Below are 14281 nucleotides of genomic sequence, written 5' to 3'. Positions count from 1 at the left end.
AACTTTTAGGTTTTTTGACATTGATATGTACATATATAAAATAAATATATGGACAGCGACTGGTTACTGGAACGAGAATCTAGGTGTGTGTGTGTGTATTTCTTTATATCAGAGCTAGTGTGTACTGTGCTGATTATTATTATTTTTTAGGGCTTAGTTGGGTGGACATTGCTTAGGGTGGACGAGCTCACAGCTCACCTGGTGTTAAGTGTTTACTGGAGCCCATAGACATCTACAACGTAAATGAGACCTTGAGATATAAGTTATAAGGTCTCAGTATAGTTACAACGCTGTCCCACTCTTCAAACCGAAACGCATTACTGCTTCACGGCAGAAATAGGCTGGGTGGTGGTACCTACCTGTGCGGACTCACAAGAGGTCTTGCCACCAGTAAAAACCACATACCAGATACCAGACGTCAGCGATGCTTACAAAAAGATTCTTTTTAAATCACATTTGATGGTGATTACATTTTGTTTTGTTCATATAACAAACAACAGAATCTTTAATCGAAGTAATAACAATGTTACACGCGTATTGGACCACATTGTCGCAATCTGCTTTCGTTTTCGTTGATCTGCGCGTGCGCGGGTTCAACGCCCTCAGATCTAGTCCGGAGATACGTCGTACGCTGCGCTAACACGGTCTAGACCTTAACTAGACTGTTTTTCCGCTTTATTGTAAACAAATATAATGATTGCGACAATATCTTTAAAAAATATATTAGCTAATGAAATTAGTTCGAGATTCAAAAGGAAGATTCGTAATTCGCAAATCACTTTATTTATTTTTTAATTGTCACGTTTTTCTTTTAAAATGTCATTTTAGGTACACTTGGCAACTGGCAATAACTAGTTACCGTCGCTGACGAACATTGGAAATCTGAGAAGCGTGCAACAATTTCAATGGTGCAGAGACTACGATGTCCTGATTGCTGTCCGGCAATTGCATGAAGCAGAGATGCAAATGTTGCGATGGATGTGTGGAGTAACGAGAATGCATAGAATACGGAATGAATATGTTAGAGGAAGTCTGAAAGTGGCACCTGTGACAGAGAAGCTGAGAAGTGCGCGTTTGGGATGGTATGGACATGTGATGAGACGAAATGAAAATTAGGTTGGTAAGAGAATGTTAACTATGAATGGGGAAGGATATAGAGGAAGAGATAGACCTAAGAAGAAACGGATGGATTGTGTGAAAGACGATATGCCTAAGAAAGGAGTGAGCGAAGAAATGGTATATGATAGAGAAGTATGGAAGGAGAAAACATGTTGACTGGGAGAAGGGCAGGAGAATGATGAGAGACTACTGTATCCTGAGTAGAATCGCAGTCGGAATCAGTATCTTTGTGAAAAATGTATTCCTAATACAGAAGATACTTCGAACTTGGGGCCGTCGTTTGCAGAACTCGATCTATATGTACTTCTTTCAGAATGGGTTGCTGTCATTGTAGCATAAATCTAAAACAAGATTAGTATCTTTTAATAATTTTCATATGTACAGCTATAATCGCAGTAGAGCGTAACCGAGTGATACTTAATAAAAATAAAAATTAGGCACTACATGTGTATCTATGGTAGCCAATGGGTGTTTTAATATAATTTTAGATAATACATAATTCTTTTATATCTTAAAGAAGATAAACATGATAAGGTAAACCTATAATTTTCTTGAAGAGAAGTTATCTGAATTTTATATTTAATAATCGTAAAAGATTATCAACATTCAAACACATTAAGAATATTCGAGATATTTGAACGGAGGTCCGGTGTAATCAACTAAGTGAAAGTTCATGTCGTACAACATAAGATGACCCTTCAAATGCACAGAGGCGATGTTCACGTGGGAGTATTTTTAATTTAGTCGAGTCTTGAAAACATCTAGTAATAGGTGAGCCACTGTAAGTATGGGAACGCATAGAAGCAAAGTTCCTTTATTTTTGGTTAAATATGAGTTCTTTTTTGTTATTAATTTAGCGTTGAATAGGTCGTTGACCGTGGTAACTGGCATTGAATTTGTAAGTAATAATTAATGTTGTTTAAAAAAATAACAATAACTATTTCGTTGAATGAAATCTCATTGTGAAAGCAAGTGAAATCGTACTTGATCTTGTCATGAGGTTATTGAAATTAGAGTCAAATTTTGTAAGGCAGCGAGCGAGTCATGAACCTTCACCCTATATCTTACATCCTATTGCTGCTGTGAAGCAACCAGATATTCCATTCTCCAAGTCCCGAAATTCGTTCCAGGGAACGGAAATACTTGTTCTTTGACTATGATTGCTAGAAAGACTCCGTACAGACTGACTTCGGCGGTTGTGAAGTCAATAACCGCCAGTCCGGCCTTCGTGAGATGATCAACAAAAGCTAGCGTTCCCCGTTGCCCTTGAGCTTTCGAGTTCTGTCAAGCATCAAATGCTTGGTTGGAAAAACTAGGATGAAGTTGTTTTTGTATTCAAAAATGTTTCTTTGACCACCCTGCAATCGCGGCATGTAAGGTGATAACCTTTTGCCCGAGCAGATCCAATTTATATCTTGCAATGGGCTACTATTATATGTTTTTTTTTTTTTTTTTTTTTTTTTTTTTTTTTTTTTTTTTTTTTTTTTTTTTTTATGATTGAAGGATTACTGGTGGCCCGGAGGCCTTTCCAGTTTCACCAGGACAGGTGGGCGAGCAAAGGCTCAGCCAGGAGGGGTGGGATTTGCTAACAGCTACCCGAGCGCCTCCGAAGGAGGCCTAACAGCTCAAGAGCAGCTGCTTCGCGAATGAATCTACTACCGGATCGGAATCGCGACCCGCTGAGAAGATCCGGCGAGAAACTCAGCGAGCTGATTCATGGGTTAGGTTGCACGGCGAACTCTTTGTCGAGTTCGACGAGTACGGTTACCGAGGTCCCTAAGCCTGCTCCTAGAGCTGAAGGCGTCTAGTGCGAAGGTTATTGGATCTGATGGATCCGTAAGGACGTGTCTAGGGCGTCGACGGTGATTGGCTCCTGCATGATCAGGATTCGGGGAGTAGTCAGCGGCGGCTACGATAAGGCGATTATCATGACGCATAGCCTTATCGAAGTATCGTTCCGACGCTGACTTCATGTATTTCCGAATTGATTCGAGGCCCAGGTCGTCGTGTAGGTCAATGTTCCTCACGAACCACGGAGCTCCGACGGCTAACCTGCAAAAGCGGGATTGTAGAGATTGAAGGGTGTCTATGTGCGTGCGGGCCGCGTGAGCGAACACCACACTCGCGTAAGTCATGACGGGCCTTATGCAAGTTTTGTAAAGTGTCACCTTGTTCCGAAGGGACATTTTACTCCGCTTACAAATCATGGGGTAGAGTCTACCGAGAATAAACGCGGCACGGTCACGGACTGATTTTATATGCGGGCGGAATGTCATCGATGCATCCAGGGTAACGCCCAGGTACTTGACCTTCCTGGCCCAGGGTATGGATTGACTAAAGAGAGTAATCGGGGGTGTGAGATTCCTCCTCCTAATACGGGAGGAAATCCGTGTGGAGCTTCCCCTCTGAAAGAGCACCGCAGTACTTTTCGCTGGGTTGATGTCTATGCGCCATTTTCGGAACCACTGTCCTAGGGCTAGGGCTGCGCTCTGAAGCTTCTTCGCGATTAGGGACTTGTTTCTACTGGAATAGTAAACAGTCGTGTCGTCGGCGAATAAAGCTAAATGGGTCGGCGGCGACCGGGGAATATCGTTAACGAATAAGCTAAATAGGAGGGGTGAGAGGACAGAGCCTTGCGGGACTCCAGCTGTGAGAGGTCGTAGGGAGGAGCGGGTTCCCTCGACTCGATATCGAAAAGAGCGGTTCGACAAGAAGTCCCGTATGATGAGCACGAGACTATCCGGCACACCCATGTTGAATAGTTTGAAAATCAAACCGTTGTGCCAGACTTTGTCGAACGCTTTTGCGACGTCGAAGAAGAGAGCTCCCGTGTATAACGGTTTTGGTCGATTAAGCCCCACAAGAATGTGCTCCGTGAGGCGGTGCACCTGTTGAACGCATGAGTGATTTGTACGGAATCCGAATTGTTCATCGATGAGAATGCCCTTGGATGAGACGAAGTCTCTGAGGCGTTTGTAGAGCAGACGCTCATACAGTTTGCCTAGAGACATGAGGAGGCTAATCGGGCGGTAGCTCGTCGGATGATTTTTTGGTTTACCGGGTTTATGTATGCCGATAACGTCCGCTTCTTTCCACACCGCGGGAAAGATACAGTTCGCCATAGCGGCATTGAAAATAGATGCCAACATCACGATGAGTTGGACGGGTAGAAGTTTAATAACGCGGTTGGATATACCGTCGGAACCGGGAGCCTTGCGAGGACGTAGGTCTTTGATCAAGTCTTTAACTTCCATCGGGGTGACGGGTGGTAACACATCAGAGGGTGGCAAGGAGGCTCTGCGTTCTACCTCACTGTCTACTAATTCTACATGCACAGGGTCCACGGATTGAGTGCTGGGCGTGCACTGGGTTTGCAATGTATCGGCCAGCAGCTCTGCTTTTTCGTCATCATCGAACGCCGTGAGTCGGCCTGAGGGGCCTACGAGGGGGGGCATAGTTACTACCGTATCCGATTTGAGAGTACGAGCTAAGCGGTAGTAAGACCTTTGGGAGGGCGCGAGTCCTTCTAAGAAATCAGACCATCTGGCATCTCGGACTTCGGCGATGCGAGACTTTACGTCGCGTTGTAGGGCACGCATTCGAATACGATTTTCCGCGGTAGGATACCTGTCGTAGGCGCGTATCGAGGCGTTCTTAGCTCTAAGGAGTTCCCTAATATCGTCGGACAATTTGAAGCGGTGAAGGAAGTCCTCCGCTACAACTTGTTTCGATGACCTATCTAATGTCGAGGTGATGTGTGACGTTAAGATGTCTATGGCTTCAGCGGTATCCTGAGGAGACGGGGTAGAGTCCGGGCTAAACGGTAGCGATGGTGGATCAGATTCAGCCAGGCTGATGCCCAGCGTGTGCCAATCCACCACAGTCCTCGTGACGGGAACGGAATCGGGAGCGCGACCGAGCTTCATAACGACGGGACGGTGGTCTGAATCTAACTCTGAAACTACTTCGATCGAGTGTAAGCGCAGAGTTACGTTTTTTAATAACGCTATGTCGAGTATATCCGGGCGATGCGCGATATTTAGCGGGTAGTGAGTCGGGATTAGCGGAGCGACGATATCGAAGGCGAGATTATCGACTAACGCGTCAAGCCGCCTGCCATTCGGGGTTGTGGTGTGTGAGTTCCACCTAATGTGTTTACAATTTAGGTCGCCCGCCAGAATGACAGAGCTCCCCATGCCGAGCAGCGCCTCGATATCACTGCTTAGAACGATCTTATCCGGTGGAAGATAAACGGACGCGATAACGATCGGCGCGTGTCCCGTCAGTGAGATTCGGCACACTGATGCTTCGATATTAGCGAGCGCGGGAGGATCGAGTGGGACGCAATGCAGGGCTCTTCTATAGTAAATGACGGTACCACCACCACGAGCAGAGAGCCTGTCGTTCCTGACCATGTTATAGTTCGCGATTTTAGGGTCACGGCGCGCGGGCTTAAGTAGGGTCTCCTGCACTAAAAAGATATCAATTTGATGGTCACGCAAAAAGTCAGAAACCTGATCACGCTGATTTGCGAGACCGTAAGCGTTAAAAAATCCTATCGTTACGGATAGGGGCTTTGTTCTACTTATATACGCCATTGATTACCGGCGGAGAGAGGGGAGGACGTACGTATTTAATGACGCGTATACGTCGGCGTATTCTTGCACAACGGCGATAAAGTGTTGTGCAGTGGAGGCAGAGCGAATGGCGTCGCCCAAAGCGTTAACGCGCTCAAAGTTGATCGACTGAAAGAAGTCGATCGCTAAAGCGAGATTGTCGGACGCGGTCGGAGGGCAAGTCGCGGGAGAGGGACGAGTCGCGGGGGCGGGACGAATCGCGGAGGAGGGAGTTGTAGCCGTGTTCATGTACGGCAGCGGTTTCGCCCAGGCCGAGACACTGGGCACCGGCGCCGGAACGAACGCTGGCTTAGCCTGCGACACAGAGGGTGCCGAGGCTTTGATGTCTGGGCCGGAAGCTCGGAGGCGGTTTTGGCGGGCGACGCGGCGATTTATTTTCGGGGCTCGGGGGCATCCGCGGTAATTTGCGGGGTGACCCTGTGTTCGACACAGGACGCAGCTAGGCGGTTCTGTCGCGGTTTTTTGATCGCGAGTGCATAGGGCCGTGGCGTGATCGCCTAAGCACTTGACGCATCGGGGGCGCGCGTGACAGTTACGGGAAGAATGCCCGTATAATTGGCAGTTATGGCACTGGCTAGGTGTGCCTTTCTTGTGTGGGGTTTCGACGGCGATTCCGGAAAGGCTACAGACCGTTCGGATGTTGAATATTTGCTTACCCTCGGGGGTAGGCTGGAGGGCGACGAGAACCATATTATATGGCTCCCTTCCGCGGCCTGTGTGCATGCGGTGTACGGAGTTAACCGGTAGGCCTTGTTCGAGAAGGTCGGCCTTGACGAGCTCGGCATCCAACTCTTTAGGGATGCCACGTATAACGGCACGGAGTTCGCGCTCCTCCTGGAGCGTATATGTGTGGAAACTTATACGCTCCTTACGGAGGTAAGAAGAGAGGGCCCTATGGTCGTCGGATGTTCGAACCTTAATTTGAATGCCGTTCGCGAGGTTACGGGCATTCGTAAAATTGATATTTTTGGCCTTAAGGGCCAGGGAAACTCGTTCCCAAGCTGCCTTCTCTTGAAGGATTACCGGGGGAGGGGTCTGGGCTTTATTTTGTGCCACCGGACGCGGCGACGGAGTGGCACGGGCTGGAGGCGCAACGGGAGTCTGAGGGCGGGGGCGCGACGCGTTCGCGGCTTTGCTAATTTTAGCGGCCGCGGGAACTCGAGACTCCGTGGCACGCTTCTTACCCTTTTGCACCAGGGTGAATCCATCCGTCGATGAGGCGGGAGCGAGGTCGACCTCCATCTCCGAGTCAGAGTCGGAGGACGAGGAGGCGGGCGCAGGTGACCTACGAGTAGGTGTTTTGGACGGCGCGACGGAGGCCGCGGATGATCGCGCTGCTGGAACGGTGACCACGGCGGACGACGCAGCAGTTTTACTCGCCAGTATAGGCGACGCGGGAACGGCAGGCACGACGGAGGCTGCGGTGCTCGATGCAGAAGCTTTGCACGCAGGTACAGGCGACGCAGGAGCAGCGAGCTCGGTGGAGTCCACGAGAGGGCTCGCAGTGTGATCGGCCTTGAAGGCCTGAAACTCGGAAGTGAGCTTTGGGTAGCGAAGCCGGAGAAATTCCGCAAATACAGCGTCCATGATGTCTACATGCCCAGGTGGGGCTACCCTGGGTCTTAGAAAACACTCGCCTTGCGGCGAGGCCCCAACTTCTCGGACCTGAGCGGTTCTATTGAACACAGGTGGCGATGCGGCACGATTACTGCAGGACAAAGAAAAATCACAACAAAACGGAAATAACAAAAAGAAATGGAATTAAACACTTCCAGGAAGAGAGTTTGTCGGCAGGTGTACCACGAACACAGAAATAACAAAAGGAAACAAAACAAATAAAAACTTCCAGGAAGAGCACTTAGTCGGCAGATGTACCACGAACACAGGCCGCGCGAACAATGGCCGGGCTAACAAAAGCCGGGCGAACAAAGGCCGGGCGATCGAGTGGTCGATGAGCACGTCCGCGCGTGACGGGTGCCTCTATCGGAATACTATTATATGTTCTGCTTGTGCTGTCTAAGACATTTAGGAACTGCCCCTTCGAAATATTAAGACTGAGGAGCTCGTTTTATATTTCCTAATAAACTATTTCAATATATTGACTTCAAAAATTCAAACTTTGAAACAAATTATTCTTTTATTGATTCAATTCAATTAATAGCATGATGTGCTTTCAGTAAATTTAAGATAACATTGATATGTTGTGATTAGAATGGTTTTTTATCCAATTGGCAGATCTGACCACTAAGGCTGATCGAAGCCAACTGTTAACTTAATAAATTTAGGAAGTTATCAATTAGCACATACATACATACGTAATATATGAACCGCAAAACAGCACCAAAAGTGTATTTAAAAAATATAAAGAACACCGCGACGGCTAATAAAATTAATGACATGCTCCAGCAGCCGTTGATCCGTTAATAACCGCCTTCAGAGCGAGAAACCTGCCAATAAAACATCAAGCCGGGGGCACACCACACCCTCTAATTATCGAATATTCGGACTGTCGCAAAAACCGACCGCTCTTACACTTTCTCCCAGTCACATGGCCTACTTGCCCATAAGCCCAACCTGTCAGGCAGGAACAAGCAAAATATTTGGTGATTAAAATTTCCGAGTGTGCCTGCAGCTTTACTTTCGCTCCTGCCAATTAAAGCTGGGTCTTGTTTTTGTCGGTACTTAAAATTGAATGGAAACAATGTGCGAATGATTTTGCTGCAACAATTTCGTTGGAAAATTAAACGTAGGTACATTTTGTAGGTGGTTTTGTTGTTTAACTATGTCTAAATAATCCTTCAGAATTAGATTATACTTGTGTAGAGAAAACTAATGACTTGAACGATTTCCATGATTCACAAGCTATTAGATATGGAATAAAGGGAAAGTCTTGAGCACACCGTGACCGCTTCGTCACGGCAATTTAGCTAAACCGCGGGTATGAATAACAACGTTGGATGGATCTGATAGGATAATTGGAGGTGATTCTACAAAAGGTGTACAAATAATTAATTTATTTCTATTTTCAATCTTAATCATTGCAATAATTATCTACCATATAACGATCTTGGTTTTAAGTTATTTTTTATTAAATTATAATTATATTAAAGTTTCACAAATAGCTTTTTCCAAAATATATATAAAATTTGACCATTTGTATTAAACATTCACAGGGTTTGTTCAAATGAATTATATCTTGTTGTTCGACGTTGAGATGTTCCTTAATCAACAGGCAAATACGTAATATGAATCACCTAAGGGAGATTGGAATCTTTGCGTGAATTTTCCCCGACCCACGCTTCCTTAGAAACTCGAGTTCAAGGGTGAACAGGTCTGTCGTTACCTTGTCGACGATTTAATAGGGTGACCAAATTTGAATGCGATTCTTGAATTTCTTTATTGGTGTGAATACTGTACGAAAATATTTGCGATATCATAAATTAGTGCAAAATGTGAATTTGTAGACTACTTAGTTTCATTACTTAACAGAGCATGTTGTCCGTCTGACCGCTCATACATGTCCTTTCTAAGACTGAATTTATACTTTGCTTTGTTGTTTGTTTCAATGTTTCTATTATAATGTTACAATTGTATTATAATTCTATCACAATGTTTCCGATACCCTTTTTTTATTCCTATCTAAGCTGATGGTCTAGAGTTACAATATCCGCGTCACCGAGCTAGTAGGTTAGCTCACGGGGCTCAAAACTGATAACGCTGCTAGGACGAACCCTAACAAGAGCCGTGCTTCGCAGAATATACCACCGGATCGAAAACGCGACCCACTGAGAAGATCCGGCAAGAAACTGAGTTGGTTGTGTCTGTGGGTTAGTTTACTCGCTGAGCTCTTCGTCGCAAGCGCCGGATTCGACGAGAACGATGACCGGTCCGATACACAGTTTACATACTAAACATGGGTTGATTACAAAAAACTTAACAATTACTATTATTTCTAGTAATACAAAAAAATCCATTCAACGATTTTACTAACTTTGATAAGCTAAGAGGGATTCAAATTAGAATTTTGAAATTAGGACCTTCAAAATGTTACACAAACTTGTCGAAAATTTACAAGTTAGTTGAATTTGTGCTGACCCTACTCTCGGAATCCCTGTTACTTAGAAACGAGCTTGAAAGGAAAAGTTTTGGATCGAAGCGAGCTCTTTGATTTCGTTTGTAAATGTTTACTGGAGGTAATGTGTTTTATTATTTGATTATCCGTTTCAATAAAAGCTATTATTTATGATCGTACCTAATTATTTGAATTGCGCAGACAATAATTTTGTAGTCTTCTTTAATTACCATACCGATTGTTGGTTAGATACTAATTAGTTTTAGACACTCAGTCTAGTCTTTTGCTACAAAGAATTTGTTCGGCCAAAGTAAAGGCTATCCTTTTCACAATACAATTAAGAGTTCTATGTAAGTATTCTCAAGCTAAGTTGTTTATGGACTTCAATAACCACTATTGTGTCAGCTAACCCGTCTAGTGCTATATTTTTAGACACATAAACTTTATTGTTTATAAAGGGTGTTGTTACATGTTATTTATTATTACGATGAGTTATGTCATCTATTTAGTTATTCGAGTAATTTCTAGAGCAATTTAGGCCTGCAATACCTCGATTGGAATATCAATTTATTTCATAATTAGTTCTTGTATTAATTACATTCATAAGTCACGCGCCTAAAAAATATGAAACAGTTTTGTATAATGTTATACAAAATTGATTTAATTCTATCTAAGATTTAATTAAGTAAGATCGATTTCACTCTCACTTTCTTCGATTTAATGAACTAATTTTCGAGATTTATTTTGACTGCAACTCTAAATAGTTAATGAAACAATAACCAAAAGTACTTTTAATTTTTAATCTGGAGTTTTTTAATTGTGAGTTTATTATTTACGAAGTTTCAAATACTTTACAGCTTTCCTGGTCACGGACGACTAAAGTGTTGTTCGTTAAAATTTCAATATTTTTGTAGAGCGCGTCTGTCAAAAAAAAAAAATCTAGACTTTTCTATCTTCAGGTTAGTTATAAGAGGTTTTCAGGTGTTAAAAAAAAATAAAAAATCATACCATAAAAGTAGTCAATCTCAACTACAGCCTCACAATCTCACAAAACGCTTAGTTAAAGATATATTATGCTTTAAATATTTCCAAAGACCAGTTAAAGAACTGCATCAGGCCATGTTTGCTGTTTGAACACGGTTTGTCACTAATTCCTCCCTAAGTACAAAAAAGTTGACTCCAAATAAATTATGTACCAACTTTCTAAATTAAAGACCTCGTGCATTGCCAACAAGTATGTCAATAGTTCGGTTTTAAATTTTACATTCAAAATGTAAAAATATCATGTTTCTCGGTTCCGAAGCGTGACTTCAACTTTCTATACGACTGAGTTTGGCACTCAACTAAGGTTATCTGGTAGTAAGACGTATTGTGCGCCCTTGTAGGTAACATCCTGACTCTCAGGCTTACGTATCATGCGTTCAAAATTGAAGATTGGCAGAGCGAGATTTCGACCTCATGTCTCAAAGTGGATGGCGGCAGTCACGTTGAGACATATATGTACAATTTAATCAATTAGACACCAAGACACATTCCAAGCCAGCCTTGAATTTATTTTTATTTTTTATTACTTAGATGGGTGGACGAGTTCACAGCCCTGATGTTTAATGGTTACTGGAGCCCATAGACATTTACAACATAAATGCGCCACCCACCTTGAGATGTAAGTTCTAAGGTCTCAGTTCAGTTACAACGGCTGCCCCACCCTTCGAGGCGAAACGCATTACTGCTTCACGGCAGAAATAGGCGGGGTAGTGGTACCTACCCGTGCGGACTCACAAGACGTCCTACCACCAGTAAAAAACCAGAACTTGTTTATTTTATATTGTTTATATTATAGAGCAATAAAATAGTGTTTTTTATTTATTTAAAACTTCAATTGTGTTCAATTACATTGCTTATGCTATATTATAGGTGCTGTGCATGTATTTTAAGCCAACAATTTAATTGTTTCTATACTTGTTCACAGTTCAGAATGCGGCTAAGAAGAGGTCTCACTATAGGCATTCTACTCATACTGCATATGGTAAGGAATAATTTAATTAAACGAAATCTATTGTTTCAATCTCACATTAAATTTACAAATAGCATAAGTTCGGACAAGATTTTAAGGTATTTTGGCCTAATCTCTATTAGAAAGCAAGTTTATCGTTGTTTAAGAAGTTCAAGATTTCTATATTTATCATAAATGCCTCGATCGGGTTTAAGTCGGATTAAATTTTTTAATCTTTTTTAAAATTTTATCTTAATTAAATTAAATTTATTATAATAGATTGATAACATATTAAACTAAATTAAATAAAATGAAAATCAGAAATTTGATGAAGTAAAGGAAGTATAAGTTCTAAGGTCTCAAGTACAGTTACAACGACTGCCCTCCCTTCAAACCGAAACGCATTACTGCTTCACGGCAGAAGTAGTGATTCATTCGCTTTACAAAAAAATTAATTACAAGTTGAATAATTAAAAGTCTATAACACAAAGCATAGTCGAAACAAGACCCAAAGTAGACCGGCGCTCATATGAAAGTTAATGATTTTTAATAGTAGCTCCGTTTAAGGTACATCACTTGTCGGCTGCTATCGAATCGTTGAGTTTTCACTAAATTACTATAATCGATTAACGTCGATTATCTCGGATGCACATTTCGATTAACAACTCGTGAGCATAGGTAACGTTTTTGCTACGATTTCCTGTAGGAAAGCGATAACGATTAGTCGTAGTTCGGTCTTTTTTGTTTTTATTGCTAGATTACCGGTGGTAGGACCTCTTATGATCCCGCACGGGCAGGCACCACCACCCCGCCTATCTCTGCCGTGAAGCAGTAATGCGTTTCGGTTTGAAGAGCGGGGGGCCACAAGAGGTCCTACTGCCAGTAATTACTCAAATTATAAATTTTGCGGGTTTGATTTGATTACCGTTGTTATTCTTTCATCCTAGAAGTTATTCGTAAACGTGTATTAAATACATATTTCATTACAAATATGTATTGGTAATTATAACTGTGATGCGAACACTAGGGTTAAGTCGCAATTCGATACGAATGGACCTGGTGTGTTTTCATTTAGGCTACTACGACTTGTTTAATAAGTTTTTTTATACACTATTATTGTCACACTCGGGTCCGAGAATTTGTTGACATACTAGTCCTGCGCACGTGTTCAATCTTTGATATTTACCTCTAAAGGGCTTACAACATGCCACTTGAAATCATAAATGTCGAGTATCGGTTTTTACAATATCGTTTTTTAATCGAGAAAGTCGTTCCTCTGGTTAGATATATTTATACTAATGGTATGGCGTCTTGTGGGCCCGCACGAGTAGGCAACAACCCTTTGCCTATTTCTGCCGCGTAATGTGCCCGCTTTAAAGGGTGGGGCAGTATAATACAATTACAGCCCACTGAGTTTCTCGCCGGATCTTCTCAGTGGGTCGCGTTTCCGATCCGGTGGTAGATTCTGCGAAGCACTCCCCTTGCTAGGGTCAGTGCTAGCAACACTCCGGTTTGAGCCCCGTGAGCTCATCTACACACGTTAAAAGGGTGAAGCTGAAATAGCCTCTCAAGGCTATCAGCATAGGTAGGAAAAAAAATACAATTATAACTTCGACCTGACGTCTCAAAGTGGATGGCGACATTCATGTTGTGATGAATGTTTATCTATAGGCTCCAGTAGGCCGAGAGTTCGTAAATCCGTCCACACAAAAATATACAATTTAAATCAACCATAATGCTGTTAGCAATTTATTGTGTCATTTTACTTTTTTTTTTTTTTTTATTGCTTAGATGGATGGACGAGCTCACAGCCCACCTGGTGTTAAGTGGTTACTGGAGCCCATAGACATCTACAACGTAAATGCGCCACCCACCTCGAGATATAAGTTCTAAGGTCTCAGTATAGTTACAACGGCTACCCCACCCTTCGAACCGAAACGCATTACTGCTTCACGGCGGAAAATAGGCGGGGTGGTGGTACCTACCCGTGCGGACTCACAAGAGGTCCTACCACCAGTGATTAGGGTTGAGGTCTGTGTTCACTTTATATTCGTTAAAAATGAATAATCTACAAGTGCAGAAATGCTTCAATGAAACGGAAAAAAATATCGTGATAAAAATCAAGTTAGCAATTTATCATGTAATTTTACTTAAAATTGAAGTCTGTGTTCACTTTATATTCGTTATAAATAAATAATCTAAAAGTGCAGAAATGTTTCAATCCAATGGAAAAATATCGTGATAAAAATCATGTTAGCAATTTATCGTGTAATTTTAGGTAATTACGGTTGAATCTGTGTTCACTTTATATTCGTTAACAAAAATAATCTAAAACTGCAGAAATGCTTCAATCAAATGGAAAAAAATATCGTGATAAAAATCGAATCCGGCTATCGGGCAGCAACCCCAAATATGGAGACGACACACTGCACTGACAGACGAGGTTGGTTCCGCTAGCAT

The 14281-nt window shown here is 42.7% G+C and overlaps 1 protein-coding gene across 3 annotated transcripts in view; it reads left to right on the top strand.

Moving 5' to 3' along the window:
- LOC101739351 (uncharacterized) overlaps positions 1-14281 on the top strand; it is a 98947-nt gene that overhangs the window by 70703 nt on the left and 13963 nt on the right. For 2 of the 3 annotated variants that reach the window (XM_062669125.1, XM_012697857.3), the window contains exon 2: positions 11798-11854. In XM_062669125.1, coding sequence (XP_062525109.1) covers positions 11804-11854 — 51 coding nt within the window. In that variant the 5' untranslated portion in view covers positions 11798-11803. Of the gene's footprint in view, positions 1-11742; positions 11855-14281 lie in introns of all 3 variants that reach the window. The other variant, XM_062669124.1, reaches the window with a different exon arrangement.

Source organism: Bombyx mori, chromosome 6 (assembly GCF_030269925.1).
Source record: "Bombyx mori chromosome 6, ASM3026992v2".
NCBI classification, from domain to species: Eukaryota; Metazoa; Arthropoda; class Insecta; order Lepidoptera; family Bombycidae; genus Bombyx; species Bombyx mori.
Note: the sequence above shows the minus strand (reverse complement) of the source record. Positions and strands in the feature narration are given on the sequence as shown.